This window comes from Thamnophis sirtalis, unplaced genomic scaffold, assembly GCF_051295495.1.
Source record: "Thamnophis sirtalis isolate CommonGarterSnake01/CBP01778 unplaced genomic scaffold, rThaSir2_p1.2 scaffold_6, whole genome shotgun sequence".
NCBI classification, from domain to species: Eukaryota; Metazoa; Chordata; class Lepidosauria; order Squamata; family Natricidae; genus Thamnophis; species Thamnophis sirtalis.
The window spans coordinates 61,418,629-61,435,503 of NW_028261386.1; the positions used below are offsets into that span (position 1 = coordinate 61,418,629).

The 16,875-nt window shown below is 35.9% G+C and overlaps 2 protein-coding genes across 3 annotated transcripts in view; one reads left to right on the forward strand and one right to left on the reverse strand.

The window, feature by feature from the left end:
* Positions 1–322: 322 nt before the first annotated feature.
* On the reverse strand, positions 323–11,741 carry GPATCH11 (G-patch domain containing 11). The gene is made up of 9 exons (XM_014068159.2): positions 11,636–11,741; positions 11,168–11,252; positions 10,070–10,296; positions 9,310–9,351; positions 9,106–9,226; positions 8,588–8,678; positions 6,900–7,010; positions 3,303–3,384; positions 323–2,274 (listed from the first exon to the last, which is right to left on the reverse strand). Exons 2-9 carry the CDS (start codon positions 11,215–11,217, stop codon positions 2,219–2,221), a joined length of 780 nt encoding a protein of 259 aa, XP_013923634.2. The 5' UTR covers positions 11,218–11,252; positions 11,636–11,741; the 3' UTR covers positions 323–2,218.
* Positions 11,742–11,751: 10 nt separating this feature from the next.
* Positions 11,752–16,875, forward strand: part of HEATR5B (HEAT repeat containing 5B) — a 48,353-nt gene continuing 43,229 nt past the window's right edge. For both annotated transcript variants that reach the window (XM_087717972.1, XM_087717973.1), the window contains exons 1-3: positions 11,752–11,855; positions 14,633–14,799; positions 16,295–16,506. In XM_087717972.1, coding sequence (XP_087574098.1) covers positions 14,674–14,799; positions 16,295–16,506 — 338 coding nt within the window. In that variant the 5' untranslated portion in view covers positions 11,752–11,855; positions 14,633–14,673. The remainder of the gene's footprint in view (positions 11,856–14,632; positions 14,800–16,294; positions 16,507–16,875) is intronic.

The window sequence follows — 16,875 nt, forward strand, 5'->3', positions numbered from 1 at the left end:
TATATATATATATATGTGTGTGTGTGTGTGTGTGTGTGTGTGTGTGTGTGTGTGTGTGTGTGTGTGTGTGTGTGTGTGTGTGTGTGTGTGTGTGTGTGTGTGTGTGTGTGTGTGTGTGTGTGTGTGTGTGCGCGTGCGTACATATACATACATACATACATACATACACACACATACATACATACATACATACATACACACACACACACATATTAAAAAGGAACATTTGCTATTTGTATACATTGATTACGGTATATTTTTATATACAGCCCAAGACAATTTCTCTTCACTCAGTATAGTCCCAGGCAAGCCAAAAGATTGGTACCCATGTTCTAAACTATTTAATGTATTAGTCAATTAACAAACCAATATATAACACAACAATTAGGATACAGTCAAAGGTTGAAAAAATATCTATAATGATAAAACGAAGAACATTTTTAAAAAGGAGACATTAATCCAGATATATAACTGTCTGTCCTTTCATGTCATCTAGAGCATATATTGCTTTTGTCTTCTCACTTCTACAATATAAAGAAATGTTAAAAATTAACAATGTATCTCCTGAATTCACTTCTTCAGTATTGTTTTCTGTCCAGTATAAATTGTGTAATTTATCTAGCGTGCACAAATTCTTTGGAAAAAGAAAAAATTAGAGCAGCATTTCTGAACTCAACCCCCGATTCTACAAGAGGTGGGTTAGAGGATCTTTGAAAAAAATAAAAAGTTTTTTGAAAATTTTGTTTCAAGCTTGGTTTTTTTAATAGAAACTATGTTTGCTTTGAGTTTTTAAAATGTATGAAAGCAAATGAAATATTAATTTTAAGAAAGATAAGCTATCAGTTTTATTTTTAAGAACAGGAAAATTTGAATTTTTTTCTACCTGCATCTACTGACTTACATTAGAGACGATATTCTATAAGAAGGAATCAAACCAAAAGGAAAGGCTAATATGTTGGTCAAAATTGGTAGATTCACAAAAATTATTCCCGGCTCAAAAACATTGACAATTATTAGTAGGTATTATATGTATATCTTATGAACCTGCCAATGAATTTATGACCTGCAGATATAATAAAGGATGGTTTTATACTAAACCATGGGAATTTGTATGCAGGAGTTCCCTAAGACCTGGAAATTATTTCAAGGGTTTTCCAAAGTAAAAAAAAAATGGAGAAAGGATGAACTAGACTTCAATAAATATTTAACAAATGAAGCTGTACAATTATTTCTGGTAGTCTCCTGAATCTCAGATTTTCCATCTCCTTTTACAAAAATCTCTTGGTTGGGAAGCTAGTAACTGGGAAGAATTCCAATGTAAATTTGTAGCCATATTAAATGATAGGAAGTAGGTAAAGCTTGAGTACTTGAATTTTGCTGGCTTCTAAAGATCATTTTGTTCTATGCAACTTGTGATAAGACTCTTGAAGAATCTCTGGAAAATTTAAAAAAATAAGATATATGGCTAAAACACAACACGGGACATGTTGATTGGTACAGAGGAAACCCCAGGGCTAAGTCTGAAGATAGCATCATGCTGTCAGTCACCTACATTGTTCCGACTTTTGGTTAACTCTAAGGAAGAGTTTGTAGAAAAGTTATTCAGATTGCCAGAAGTTCGAAATAAACTCAAACCAATGATTAACTCAGCAATGGTGATGCATACACCAAATCACAGCTGCATGTCTATGCATTACTTCAATTTTGCCTAATAACTTTGGCTAAAAAAGCTAAGAAACTTAATAAAGAGGAGAAGAAAAGCACAATGAGGTTTTGTGTGTGTTGAAGAATGGATTATTTTCCATGATCCCCTTATCAAATTCTATGTTCCAAGTTTTCTTGTGAACTTAAACAGAACGACCTTCAAACAGCTAAATTTATTATTGTTTTAGGGTTTCTTTAAATTTTTACTTTGCTAAAATCAAATCATGCATTTATCCAATTTGCAGCATCTAGTCTATTATGATAGATTTTAATTTTGTTTTTCAGAAGTAAACAGGATTTAAAAATAATAATAACTTGGAAAAATAACAAATTAGTTCCCACTCCAAAGAATTTTTAAATAGAACAGAAAGCCCATTTTATACCCAAACATAGAACATTGACAAACAAGTAATTTGCTCAATGAAAAATATAGAACAACAAAGTTCACAGCTCTGCTCTTCATTGACAGAATATTCATTACAGAATGTTGCTATTGTTTTGAATTTTTATAGATTTATTCATGATCTGTATATGTGCTCCCAGGGCAATTTGAAGATAGATCTTCTTGATCTGCAAAATAAAATAAAAAACACAAATTTGCAGAATTTACAAGCACACATGATTTCAGTACTAGATTAGAACTGGGAAATGTATTTTGTTTCAAACTCAAAGCAACTAGCACATCTAAAATGTTCTGGGTTGACTGTATTCTGAATTTTATTTCAAGCACTGAACACTCTAAATGGGCAGTTCCAAACTTGTTTCCCTTTTTAAGTTGTCAAGTTTTATTCCAAGGTCAAAACAGGACACCTAGGTTTATTCTGACCTCAGAACAAAACTCTTAGGAGATTGTCACGGTGCTACTGGGCTCTTAGAATTGGAATATTTAGGTTTTCAAGGGAGGCAATCAACATAGAAAAATTGAGATGGTGAGTGAAAGCTTTTATCCTGCTTTACAATTTACAGCAAACTTATTTAGAGTAAGATCCCAACTTTTATCCAATCTCTTTCTTTCCTGTTTTGTACTTGGATAACATATCATCTTCTGTGGGACTTTACTTCTCTTCCTCCAGGGAAACCAATAGTTGACTTTTGTTCTTCCTCACCTGGGAACCAACCACTGATCTGTGCAGTGTTTGCAGCTTTACTCTCCAATTTTTCTTTCAAGCCACTTCCTTCTACAGGAGTCCTTGTAGTTGTTTCTCCCCTTGTTTTCTTTTATCTCTTTGTCACTCTACAATTTTGAGTTACACCAGCAGCATGTTAGCTGTAACCCCACAATGCTCTTTGCTAGCAGCAAGATCAGCTCATCAGCCCTTTGGTCAATATATCTGCACTTCAAGGGTACAATTGGATTTCCTCTCCATTTTCATTTTCCTGACTTACATCATCACAAACACAGCCATACCAGACCATTAAAAGCTTTTTAAACATAAAAGATCCATGACTATAGTAAAACATCCTGAAACATCAAAATTTTCAAGGAAAACTCTAGAAAATAAGTAATAAAAAAGCAACGCAATCATAATAGATTATGAACAAAGAAGCAAATTCCAGTTATTTATTATTGAATTTTTTAAAAAACAGTTTAGGTTTACCTTGGTAGGCAGTTCCGCACCAGATGCAATAGAGATATTCCTCTCTTAAATAAGTTGTTAAACTGATTAACTTTTCTGATTCCTGAAAAAGCACCAATAAATATACCTTTGAATGCCATTGAATAGATCCAACAATCTGAGAAAGACATGTGTAATTGATTTGGCAATGAAAGGTTACAGTAAATAAATTAGAATGTTTAGCTTCTACTTTTTTTGCTGCTCCTATTAAATGACTGTTTTAGGACTTTTAATGTTTTTTATTACTTCCTCCTCATTATTTCTTCTTACTACTAGAAAAAAAACTGAGGTGGCTTTTATGCATCTTATTTATTGGCACATAAAAGCATGCATGAAAGAATTGATCAGTGAGGTCACTAAAAGTCAGTAGCTTTGATGGCAGTTAATCAAAACATACATCATATATAATTTATTATATGCTATCAAGTAATTTTTGACTTCTAGTAACCACATAGATTTTCCCCCATGATGACCTATCCCAAACCTGGTCTTTCAAGTCTCTCAATGTGCTCCCATTGCCACTGTAACTAAATCCATCCACCTTGTTGTTCGCCTTCCTCTTCTTTCTTTCCACTTTCCCAGCATTAGAGCCTTTTCCAGAGAACTAGGCTTTCATATATCTCTGAAATAGAATCATTTGAGCTTGGTTCTTTATGCCTTGAATGAGAACTCCAGGCTGATTGTTCCATGATCAATGTTTCTTTTCTTGGCTGTTCATGGTATTCTCAGGAGTCTTCCCCAACACCAAAGTTCAAAAATGTGAATACCCTACCTCCTTTCTTCCTTCTGTCGTCCTTATCTTCTCTACTTCTCCTTCCTCTTTCCTTTTCCTCTCTCCCCTTTCCACTCCTCCTTTCTCTCCTCTTGCCCCCCACCCTCTCTCCTATCCGTCTCTTCTTCCCTTCTCTCTCTCCTCTACTTCACACTCTTCATCTCATTTACTTGATGTATTTCAGCTTCTGAGCGAGCTACATTTTATGTTGATGGTATTTATAATTCCTTTTCAGTATACATAATTAATTTTAACATATAGCTTCCTCCTCTTTTTTGAAAGAGAGAACAAAAAAGTATAATTTACAGTCATTATACTTTAACACACTCCCCCCCGCCGCCTAATTTTGGCCGAGATGTAGACCTGGTTACAATTCCCAGCTATTCTCATGATTATATTTATATAATTATACATTCTTACACCGCCCCCCCCCCAACTTTGCAATTCTGTCTTTAAATTTCAATAGTTTCCCATTGTAAGTATATTTCTGTTCCCTCTCTATTTTTCCATATCTTGGTTTAGATTACCCTTAATTGTCTATAAATGGCAATCCTTACTGTTCAATGTTCATTACAATTCCCTTAATCTACTATATAGAATAACAAGCAGTACACATCTCACTTTGTTCATCATCTTAAAAGTTCTATATATGTCCATGTTTCATATATTTTAACCTATGCTTAATTGTCCTTCTTTTGTCATATTCAATCAATTAGCAACTCAGTTTAATTATAATGTATAAAAGTGAATCACAAACCTCTGCTTTACAATCTCCATATATCAGTTTCAGGAATGTGGAAAATATTTGTCCATATTCCATATGTTTTAACCTTTATTTAATCATCTGTCCATTATCATATTCAGTCAGTTAGCAACTCCATTTTATTGCCTTATCTTAGCTTTATATTTTCTCATATAACAATTTCTCGTCTGATTTTTTCCTAGTAAGTCTTTTGTCCCACTCTCTATTCCTGCCTTCTCCCTTTTCTTTGCTTTGACATGTGTACCTTCTTCAATTTTCCCCAAGCCTCTGTCAAAAAGATTTTTTTTATTTCCTTTTGTTGGGGCGTGACTATTTCAATTTTCCTTATGCCACTGTCAACCTCCAAAACATCTTTTGTCTGCTTTTTATTCCCTTTTGTTGGGACAGATCTTTACAATTTTCCCTATACCACTGCCAAGCCCTATGAAGTTTTTTGTCTGCTTTTTATTTCCCACCGTTTCTTCCCCTTCATTGTCTCTCCCCCCTACTTCCTTCTCTTCTTCTTTAAATACCTGCTTCTCTGAATTCAGAATTATATTTAGGCTTGATTTTAATGATTTATTCATATTTTTTATAATTTCATGTAGTTCTTCAAATTCCTACCTTTCCATAATGTCCAGTCCCAAAGTTACAGTTAGTTATACAATTCTTATTTCAGAGTTCTGGTCCACCCTAAATTTATCTACTTCAGCTGCTGTGGGGAAGAGCGACGGGAGCCATCTTGGTCTTTTGTTCTTTCTTAATGTCCAGTTCCAAAATTGCAGTTAATTATACCAATCTTATTTCGAGATTCTGGTCCACCTTAAATTTAGTTAATTCAACTACTGTGAAAACGGAAGAGAAGCTGGAGCCATCTTGATCTTTTGCAGACAAAAAAGAAACAAAAGACTTCATATTTCCCCAGTTCTTGATTTTGCTATTATTTTTTCCTTGATACTTTCCGCTTCTCATTGGTTATAATTGCTCAAAATATATTAATTGGAACAAACTTGCATATACAGCCAAATTTGAGTATGTTTCTCTTCCTTTCTGCTTTTCCAAGTTCTGATTTATGGCAGTTGTTTAATTAAAATTTCCCACACAGGCAAGATTAGGTTATCAGTTGTCAATAAGGAGATGGTGCTTTTTTCTTGATCTTTCTCCCTTGTTGCATTCCAGCTCTCATTAATTGGAGTTGCTTAAGATATGTTAGTTTCACGCTCCTAGAATCCTTTAAAAACACAATTGTTTCAAGTCCAAAACCAAATTCAGAGTTTGTGTTTAAGTGGGTTTGTCACTTCTCTTCTTTCTCCTGTCTGTCCAAATTATTTTAAGCAAATGGCTCTCTTTGGGGCCAGTGATTGAACCCTCCATTTTTCCCCTTCTTCCTTTTCACAAAAATCCCGATCTGTCCATCAATATTATTTATGCTATCAAGGTTCTTTGCCTTTTCCAAATTCTGATTTATAACTGTGGGTTAATAGATCTTAACAGGCTTTCATCTTGTCTCTACACGCTCCTGTTCAGCTGCTTTGGCCTGCTGACACATCAGCTCTGATTCAGAGGACAAATCTCTGACCTACAAGGGGCCTCTTGCACTTCCTCTGGGTCTGATGAGACACTGCCCCTTCTTCATACTCCCCCACAGGGGGATTCTGATCCAAAAACGGATCTCAGAGACAGTTTGTCAGACAGGGTTCATGTGAGACTCTTCAGAACTCACATCCCCAATGTTTGTCCAGCTGGAGAACTTCAGGTTGATTCCAGGGTCAGACCATTATAGAAAATATATCTATATGGTCTCTAAGAGCAGAAACGTGCTTCATGGCACATCATAGATCAATCAATGTATATTGTGCATACATGGATGCACTCAAGCTAAACCAAAATCGATCAAGAGTGATGAAAATGCATTCATTTTGTTCAATATTTATATTTACCGGCAGTAAATATTTAAATTTATGTTTCACCTAGTTTGGGATCACTATGGAGCATCATAATATAAAAAATTACCAGCCAGTCCACCCAAAACAATTGCTAAAACAATATCTGAACATGTACTTACATTGAGTCCATCTTCCTCCTCCTCCTCCTCCTCCTCCTCTTCTTCTTCATCTTTGTCTTCTTCAGTCTTTAAATTTAACCAGTACCAAACCTCTTTGGGGACTTCAAGGCCCTTGAATAAAAACATGGCAATAACTCATACTCTACACTATTAGATTTTTTAGCTGTTGTAACCTTTGCCCAAGTGGCAAAAATATATTAAACACAAAACTAATTTTAGGAGACACTGCATATTAATAAAGCTCTTGATTTCTTAGACCTTGTGACTTATTTTATATTATCAATCAGATTATCCTTTTAAAATGGATTTTTTTTGGTGATGAGTGAGTTCTGGTTTCATAGTATTACTGTGGCAGGTCTACTTAGCCCTGCAGTGTTTAAACTGTAGGGGATGTAGAATTCCATCCACAATGCTTTTTCACATATATATGAAACTGCTGGATAAAGTAATTCAGAGATCTGGGGCAAACCTAACCTTACATCTTCATATCTCAATTTCAATTTTAGATTACTATACAGTCATTTATTTAGTAATTATTCAAAGTTTGGCACTGAAGAAAATGACTTATATTTATAACTGTTGCAGCATCTCCGTGGTCATTTGATCAAAATTCAATTTCTGGGAAATCTGCAGGTATTTACAACAGTTGCAGTGTCCTCAGCTCATTGAAATGCCATTTGCAACCTTTCCAGCTGGCTTCTGACAAGCCAAGTCAATGGGGGAAATTGGATTTGCTTAAGGACTATGTGATTCACTTAATGGCCATGGCAAAAAAAAGTCATAAAATCAGGTGTATCTCATTTAAAGACCACCTCGCTTACCTACAAAAGTTCCAATCCCAATTAAGATGGCAAGTTGAGGACTACCTGCAATTCCAATGAAGGCTGTTCTACAACCTTCAGTTGCTGCAAGTTGTCATTTCTCCATAAGTAATGTATAAGGCTGGAGTCACGTTGCATTCAGTTTCTTCAATCTATACAAGCTGCCAGTTACTACTTATACTTCAAAGAGATTACTTGACACCCAAATATTTTCTGGAAAATTATTTCATATATGCAGTAGCCAGGACTACACATCTTGCTTGCAGAGCCATACCTTCAGCATGGTGGTTAATTTGAGCTTGAGTATTTGGGTTACGATGTCTTTCCTATGGAACTCCCTAATGTTTGCTTTTCATCTAGATATTGGAATGGCATGCTGTTGTACAGTATTATTTCTAATTGGATTCTCATTCTACAAACTGCTTCATTATTTTTATAGAAAGGGTTGTATATATGCTCAATTAATAGTAATAAAGAAAAGAAATAAAAATGCAGCCCAAGGCACTATAGCACAGATCATAGTTTTGATATTTTAAACATATGACATTGCAGTACTAAAAAAAAAAATCTTTCAAAAAGTTGGTCTTGTTGGTAGCAATTCTGTGAACAGCTTCCTGCTTGTTGACCTATGATTCCAGGCCAATCATTTATATAAAACTAAGACTTTTTTTAAATAAAAAAAACAACTGATGGATGTACCAAATGAATCTCCACTGATATAAGGTTGTTGTAAAATGTTTCCTGAGTTTGTTGAACTCCACTGTCTATTTGGAAGGCTAAAATAGGTAGATCAAGGCAGAGCATAAACTCTGATTTCCTAAGCCTCTACAGGCCAAAATCATAAATAAAGATTTTAGTTAAACTTACTTTCTGGGTATCTAATTGTTGGCAGGCTTTCTGACTTTTCTCGAGGTCCCGTTTTACTTGCAGTTGCTCCTGCTTGGTCTTCAATCTCATTCTTAATAAGACAATGACAAAACCACAACCAGTAAATTTAATAGAAGACTGTATTTTTATCAAAACATTTTTTCCTTTTCGGGATATTAATAAACTCAATGTATGAGCTAAAACAGAGTAGCTTCATCCCTAATATTGTGTTTTAAGACAGGAAAGAATCTGAGATCCTCCAGGAATAGCTTCTTTCCACACTTATCACATTAGGTGGAGCTGCTGAGTGGTGAATTAGGTATACAGCAATCAGCATTAATTCTGTAAAATTCCAGCAAGAGATTTTTTCCAGCTTTATCTCATAGTGCCAGGATTTACACCAGAAACCTTCAACACACAAAATATATGCTGCCCAGGTTAAATACAACTCTTGCTTAATTATGGTATTAACAGTTAAGAGAAACTGTGAGAGGAATAACATAAATGGAGAACACTACTTGAAGAGGTCAGTTGTCTGCTTTTCCACTTGTTTTTTCACATGCATTTTTTTCCTGTAGTTTTCCAGCTTTTCTTCAGCTTTTCGTTTTTGTAATTCTTCATGGCCAAGCCCACTTCTTCCTATGCCAAATACAAGCAGTTGTTTGAAGGATTGAGCAACACCATGTTTAAATGAAGGAAAAAAGGTCAGACATTTCACAAACCTGTGGTAATATTCAGAGGAATGGGCTCAACAATCCCCTTTCCTGCGGAAGGAAAAAATGCATTTGCTATTAGTAAAATAACAAAATAACAAGCTTCATTGTGCTTGCTATCATTTATCTTTTTACCTTTTTGATTTTATTGTAATATCTTTGTATGATTGCTCTGAACTGCATAGTCATTGAGAACTAGCTGGTATACAAGTTTAAAATATTAATAATAATAGTATTTACTGTACTCCCTCCTATATGTATATATTTTTTAATTTCTTAGATTTATACCCTGTTTTGTCTTCTACAAGCTCAACAATCTAATCAATTGAAGCAGGTTAGCCTGCAAGACCATACTGGTTCTCTGGTCTTAAGGAACTCAGACAGACATTCCATTCTTTTGTAATATTCCCAAGTCAGTCACTTTGTGAATTCTATTTTTCTCTCCAATGGTTCAAAAGACAATGGCAGAGATCTGAAGGTTGCCTTAGAGTTGGCAAAAACTCAAGGCTCAAATCCCAACTGAGACAAAAAGTTAACTAAGCAACTTCTGGAGTAGTCTAATTAGTTTCATTGAGCTGTTGACAAAGTAAAATTGGGAGTGAAGAGAAAGAAGAAATGTGTTGTGTTAAAGAAATGCAGAATATAAATGTAACAAATAAATTGCTAAATGTCTCTGGCTCCCTTTTCCATTATTGTGCCAGCAGAGGATTTTGTACCAGCACAACTATTTATGGGCAGTAAAACTGGAATGGAAAATGGAAAAACTCACCACTTTTGCCAAGAGGCTGGCCACTTTTGTACCCCATCTTCTGGAGCATAGCAAAGCCTTTATTTTCATTCCCCAAAGCAACATTTAAAACCATTTCACGTTGCTCTTTTTCTTGTTCTTTGATGCTCTTTTGCCTACTTTTCTGGTTAGCTTCTTTTGCTTTTTCCTCTTTTTTAAAAGTTTCCTTTACACGTCTCAAAATCGGCATTCCTGGCCTGATGTCCTGGCTGAACAAAACAAATTTTAAAAAGTTACCTAAATACAAGATACTGTCGAAAAATCATTATCCTGCTTTTAATATGTTTATAGTTATTTTTTTTAAAAAAAAATTTTTTTGCGGGGGGGAAGGGTTAGGGTTAGGATTACATAGGGGTGGAAAAGACCTTAGTTCAATCCCCTGCCCACGGCAGGAATCCTTATTCCATTCTGGACCATTCATTTTAAAATTGATCAGTTCCTCTTCAAATATTGGAAGATGGCTATCATGTCACCTTCTAAGCCTTCTCTTTATTAGGCTATTAATGAAGAATACCCTTTTAGTACCTTAGCCATTCTTCATTGGACATCTATATCCCATTTAAAGGGGGGGGAAAGCTGAAGTATTCAGCTAATGGTTGGAGACTTCAAAATGGAGTACAGAGTTCATACAGTGATATAAGAGCTTCCCTGGATTTACAATTATGTAGTCTATTTTATTTTGGAAATCTCTAATATTTGTACTTGTTCATACTGTATAATACATTAACATACTTTAAGGATTATTTAGTTTACATACATGCTGAATAATGAATTATATTAATAGTGATTAATAGCTTTACTGATTTTTCCTTCTTCCATTTTCTTTTGGAAAACAATAAAATATAAATATGCCATAGAAAATTACTTGCTCACCTGTATTTTAGTGCTAATTTAACTCTGTAAATTACATTCCTCAAAGCTGTTCTATGTGGACAGAATTTTAAAGCAAAATCTATACTTGCAAAATTGTATCCACTTTTATTTGGGTATTGGATATTTGAAATTTCATAGAGCCATTTAAGCTTCAGCATCCTTACTAGCACAGGCAAGCAGGATATACTTACAAAAACATCCACTTACTTAATATTAATGAAGGAATCAGACATATAATCATCTTCTGTGTCATCCATGATTCATATCAATCTTCCACCTCCAACCGTGCTACCTATAAATAGTTTATAATTAAGCATCAAACACAACTTTTCTTTCTAGAGGAAAATTCCATACTTATGATGTAAGGTGAACCCCAAATTTAATTTCTGTGTATGATTGTTCCCCAAAACCCTGATTTCTTATATAGCCAGAGCATCATCATTAGCTCATTAGAGAAAGCCAAAGCAGGGCAATGATAGGTTGTTGGTCTTTTGCTCTGTAAACTCCAAATTCAGGTCATACTCATTCGTGGAAGCTGACTGGGTGAGATTACTTAATTCAACTTACCTATCTAGATTGCTATGGTATGACTGATGTGATCTAGGACTGATCTAACCATTACCCAACCCCCGGCAGGAATACTCAACATTTTCTCCTCTAGGTGCTATTCCTTACCGATAACAAAAACGCAGCGCGCCGAAATCCTTCATTCCCCAATTCCTAAGTCGCTGCGCCGTTGCGCATGCGCCTTGGTAGTGGCCTCACTTCCTGGGTCTCGAGAGCGCATGCGCAGGAGCCGGCGCTGCTTCAGCTGGTCGTGGGGAAGGGCCGGATCGGGGCGTAAGCTTCGGCGACCTTCGGGGCTCCGCTGAGTCGGTGGCCGCCGCTGCCTCAGGTGGGACGATCAGTAGGGAAAGGTTGGGCAGGGAGACGCGGGGCTTGCACTCGGTGGGGAAGAGCTCGGTGGGGAAAGGAGTGGGAGGGCTGAAAAGACCGCAAGAAGGAAGCGGGAGCGCAAGATGATGGCAGCTTCTCCGGGTGGGAGTAGCGCCACCTCGGACTCCCCATTGTGGCATCGCCCGCTGGGGTGGCATCCGTCGTCCCTGTGGCTGGCTTTTCTCTGGATGGATGGGTGGATGGATGGATGGATGGATGGTAGGCAGGTGTGACAATGGCCCGGGACCTGCTCTGTCCAACTGACAGCGGCTCCTTAAAGGTCCCTTTCCAGTAATTACACTTTGGACCGTCGTCACGGGATAGTCTCCGATCTGGGTTGCAAAGCTCCGGAGACCACTAAATGGCAGAAAAGAGGTGCAGTTTTCCTGTGTGTCTCTTTACTGCCCTTCAGGTTTTGCCAGTACGAGCAGGTGACCCTAGGATGCAAAGGATATAATATATCGACTTACAACCGTTGGTTTAGGGACCACTCGAAGTTACAATGGCACTGAAAAATGTGACTTATGACCATTTTTCACACTTACAACCATTGCAGCATCCCCATGGTCACCTGATTTACTTTCGGATGCTTAACAGCTGGTTCATATTAACCACAAGTTGCAGTGTCCCCAGGGTCATGTGATTACCTTTTGTGACCTTCTGACAAACAAAGTCAGTGGGGAACCCAGATTGACTTAACAGCGGTATTACTAATTTGAAAATTGCAGCGACTCATTTAACAAATGTGGCAAGAAAAGTCATAAAAATAATTTTTATGGGATAAAATTCATTTAACCAATTTCTCACTTAGCAACATACATTTTGGGCTCAATTGTGGTCGTAAATCAAGGAATACCTGTATTACATAATTGCGCCCAGGGTGGGATCCCTTTTATAATAAGCCATGTTTGCATAATATGCTTACCCATCTATATACATCATGGCTGCATTTTTTTCTGGGAGGTGCATGATGCACTGAACCATAAACTATTTTGTGGTTAGATAGAATGGCATCTGGCTGCTTGGTGTTTCAATATGTCACATCAGCTGAGCCACTATGTGGGTAAAGGGACTCCAATATGGGAACTGTTTCATACATTATGTAACATCAAACCTGGGTTTGTGAGGTGCCTCTACTGCCAATAAAAAGCCAGAGAAAATCCCGGCTTTTATCATTGGTATTGACAAGCTGACTGTGCAACAGTTTCAGAGGACTCTGGATGAAGCAAATTATCTGGACTTCAGTTGTATGCTTCCCAGAGTCACATTTTGTGAGATGGATGGCTGTATGTATACTTATTAAATTTTTATGCCATCCATCTCCTCTCTAAGGTGAGACTGGGCAGTATAAATATAATGAAATAAAATAATTATATCTGAATTTACAGTTTTCAGTGCAAAGTTTTAAATAAAAAGTTGTCTGAACAGACCCTATAGATTCAAAGGAAAGGTATTCTTTTCCTGAATAATATATTAAGGAGCTGAACCCTGGCAATCAAAGCATATTTTATGATTCAACCATGAGTACCTCTATTCTCATTTGCCTATTAAAACTTAAAAGAAATATTCTATATCAAATAAATAAAGGAGTTCTTTCTTTAAAATACACTTCCTTGTTAGAAAATTGTTTTTTCTGTTTTTATTTAACATTGATTTTTTTCTTGTTAGTTTACACTTGAAATTGTAATATTTGAGAGTATATTATTTTTAAAGAATATACTCATTTGTAGGATCTGAATCTTTAAGCAATATGCATTTTTGTAATTAAATAAAATTCTATAGATTTCTAAAATTCATAGATAGGCCTAAGTGAAAACATTTCAAATTACTGTATTTTTCGGATTATATAATGCCCCCCCCCCAAAAAAAAATTGGGTGAAAATGTTGGTGCATCTTAAAGACCAAATATGGCTCTGTTTTTGGCTTCCTGGAGGCCCCCCCCCCAATGGCCTGTTTTCACCAAAAATGAATCTGTTTTGGTAAAAACAGGACACGTGAAGGTTTTGGGAGCCTGAAGAGTACTCCTGGGGGCTGGGGAGAGCAAAAATGGGATGTGGGGGGGGGGGGGTCAGGAGGCCATATTTTCCTCTTCGTAATCTAGGTGCTTCTTATACTCCAGTGCATCTTATAGTCCGAAAAATACAGTAGATTTTACACTTCTGTCCATGCTCTTCTGCCTCAAACAATTAGTTGCAATCATAGTGCATATTTGATGCAGTCATTGAATTATCCCTTTTGGGGCAAGGATTGCACAATACAAGGAATTGTGAATGAGCTAAATGGAATGAATTCACACAACATCTAACCCACAAAAACCTTAACTAAGTTGTCACTTGGTTGTAAATCATACAAACATCCTCAAAATCATTTTGGAGTCGAACAGTACCAAAATTTAATGAAATAAATATTTCTAAAATTTTAACTGATTTAATGATATTTATATGGTAACCAAATTATTTATTCAATAATGTATACAATAATTTGGTTACCATATATGTGTACACCAGCATACATGAGTGCATGCACACATATCAGTCACATTATCATTGTTTATCCACACTCTTTGATGGAGATTTTTAAAAATCTGTTCCTTGTAGCAGATATGTAGGTGACTGAATTAATAAAAGATGTTCTATAAAAATAATAGTTAAACCAGTTCAAATGCATTTTAAGACTGTTTTAGGTGGGATATTTTAAATCTACTGTTTTTTGTTTTTCTATTTATTTATATAACAGGAAACAAGGGTAGTTACTGTACAAAAAGAATTTCACCAGCTATGGAACTTGCTCATAGTTTGTTATTAAATGAAGAGGCTTTGGCTCAAATCACTGAAGCAAAGCGGCCAGTTTTTATCTTTGAGTGGCTACGGTTTCTTGAGAAGGTGCTTGTAGCTGCTAACAAGGTATAATTTTAATTTTTATTATTAAATTTATTCGCTACCTATCTCAGGATTTGACTTGATCTTTGAGAATATATTTTTTCAGCCCTTATTTCTGTATTAATGACTCTTCTGTAATATGACCAAAGTGACATGCCTGAAATATTTTGAATTGCCTAAATATTTCAGTCTATCCTATAAAATTATTGGGCTGTTTTGTTCTTTATGATTTTGATAATGCATACTTACACAGAAACTCCATTTTCTGTTCTGAGATTATGTTATGTGATTATTATACCATCTATATCTATATCTAAGGATAGAGATAGATGGATAGACAGACAGACAGACAGACATATTGGACGATAACGTTGGGGAGGAACTTGGGCCAGTTCTGGAGTCTGGAGAAGGCTCTGATGGATGCTCTGTGTCAGATGCACAGATAGAGCCAGGGCCATCTGACATTTCCCAGCCATTGGAGAGGCAGCTGTCTTTGGAGGCTGAGACGAGTGAGGAAGAAGAACAGCTGTTCCAGATGCATGTATGCGCAGAGCAGTTAGGAGAGGAGAACAATGGAGGAGAAGAAGTCGACTCGGGAAGCAAATCGAGGCTGAATGGCTCTTCCCTCGCTGGGGAATAAATAGAAGGAAAGGGAAGTGGTTGTCATAGGAGACAGCAGTTTGTATTTCTGAAGCTTTTGCTCATTGTATTTTGTGCATACAAAATTGTGTTTTAAGTTCTGCTTGCCAGAACTTAATTTCCAGCCTTTCGGCTAGGAGCTTACATTCTTGCAATTATCACAGGGAACTGATAAGGTCTGTTCCTGCATTTAACTACTTGCAGGACTCTTACCTGGACTTTTTGGTGGGTGAATGCCATTAATTCACAAGAGGTAAATAAAGGGGGGGTTTTTTTGTGACAAGGAGCCTGTTTCTTGCTTCTGCTAAGGCTGGGTCAGAACATTAAAGTTGACTCAGCCTTCCATGCTTCTGAGATTGGTAAAATGAGGACCCAGATTATTGGGGGTCAGATTATTGCTGACTCTGTAAACCACTTAGAGTGGTTTATAAAGCACTGTGAAGCAGTATATTAAATCTAAGTGCTATAGCTGTTATTGGTCTATGATCTTTCCTTTGAAAGAAAGCTGTGATTGATATGAAGTTCTTAACATAACCTGATAATTCAAGTTTCAGTTTAAATTAAACCATTAATTTGCATTGAAAGGCTTCTTAAATTATGCATTACAATTTCCTTTCTAACTGAATGGCATCAGTGTTTTGAAAAACGCCAAAGGCATTTATGGAAATAAACTTGAAAATGAAGCAAGTATTTTTAGCTTTAGTTAATGAATCCTCTAGTCTAAATACATGGTCATCGATTTTATGTTCATATTCAGACATTAGAAATAAACTTCCAGAAAACGTCTGAAATAAATTTTGATATGACATAACAAGCTTATAATGAACTTCATTAATTTCATATAAATACTGAACAAGATTTGCATTTGTTTCATTAACAGACAGATGTAAAAGAAAAACAAAAAAAGCTTGTTGAACAGCTAACAGGTCTTATTAGCAGTTCTCCTGGTCCACCAACAAGGAAATTACTTGCTAAAAATCTTGCTGCTCTGTACAGCATTGGGGATACTTTTACTGTCTTCCAAACACTTGATAAGTGTAATGATATCATCAGGAGTAAAGATGACACTTCTGCCTATTTATCAACCAAACTGTAAGTAAATGTCACTACCAGAAAAAATCCACAATCTCAGAAATATATTAGGGAATATATCCAATATGTAAAGTCAGATGAGACTATTTCATTTGATTATTTTGAACATCCATATAAAATACTTTAAATATGCCAAATTGTTGGTAGAAGCATTTTATTTGAAGGAAAAGTTGTTTGAAACCACAAGATCAAAGTTAGGAAACTTTATATCTGTTTCCTTGTTACCTCACTACTAATCTGTTCATCTGTACAATCCAGATTATAATTCAGATTATTTGAATTTTAAAGTTTGCATCTTTGCTGGAAAGTATATCGCTTGATGCTCCTTTTTAAAAGACAGATAGTTTTTGAGCTGAGTTTGACTCCTGT

Bases quoted from the DNA above. Each gene is read 5' to 3' on its own strand.
- GPATCH11 (XM_014068159.2), bottom strand. From the start codon at position 11,217: ATGGATGACACAGAAGATGATTATATGTCTGATTCCTTCATTAATATT. The intron at 9,227-9,309 runs GTTTGTGAAATG...TATTTGGCATAG, and splicing joins TCCTCTGAATATTACCACAG to GAAGAAGTGGGCTTGGCCAT. The intron at 3,385-6,899 runs GTAAGTACATGT...GTGCTTTTTCAG, and splicing joins AGGAGGAAGATGGACTCAAT to GAATCAGAAAAGTTAATCAG.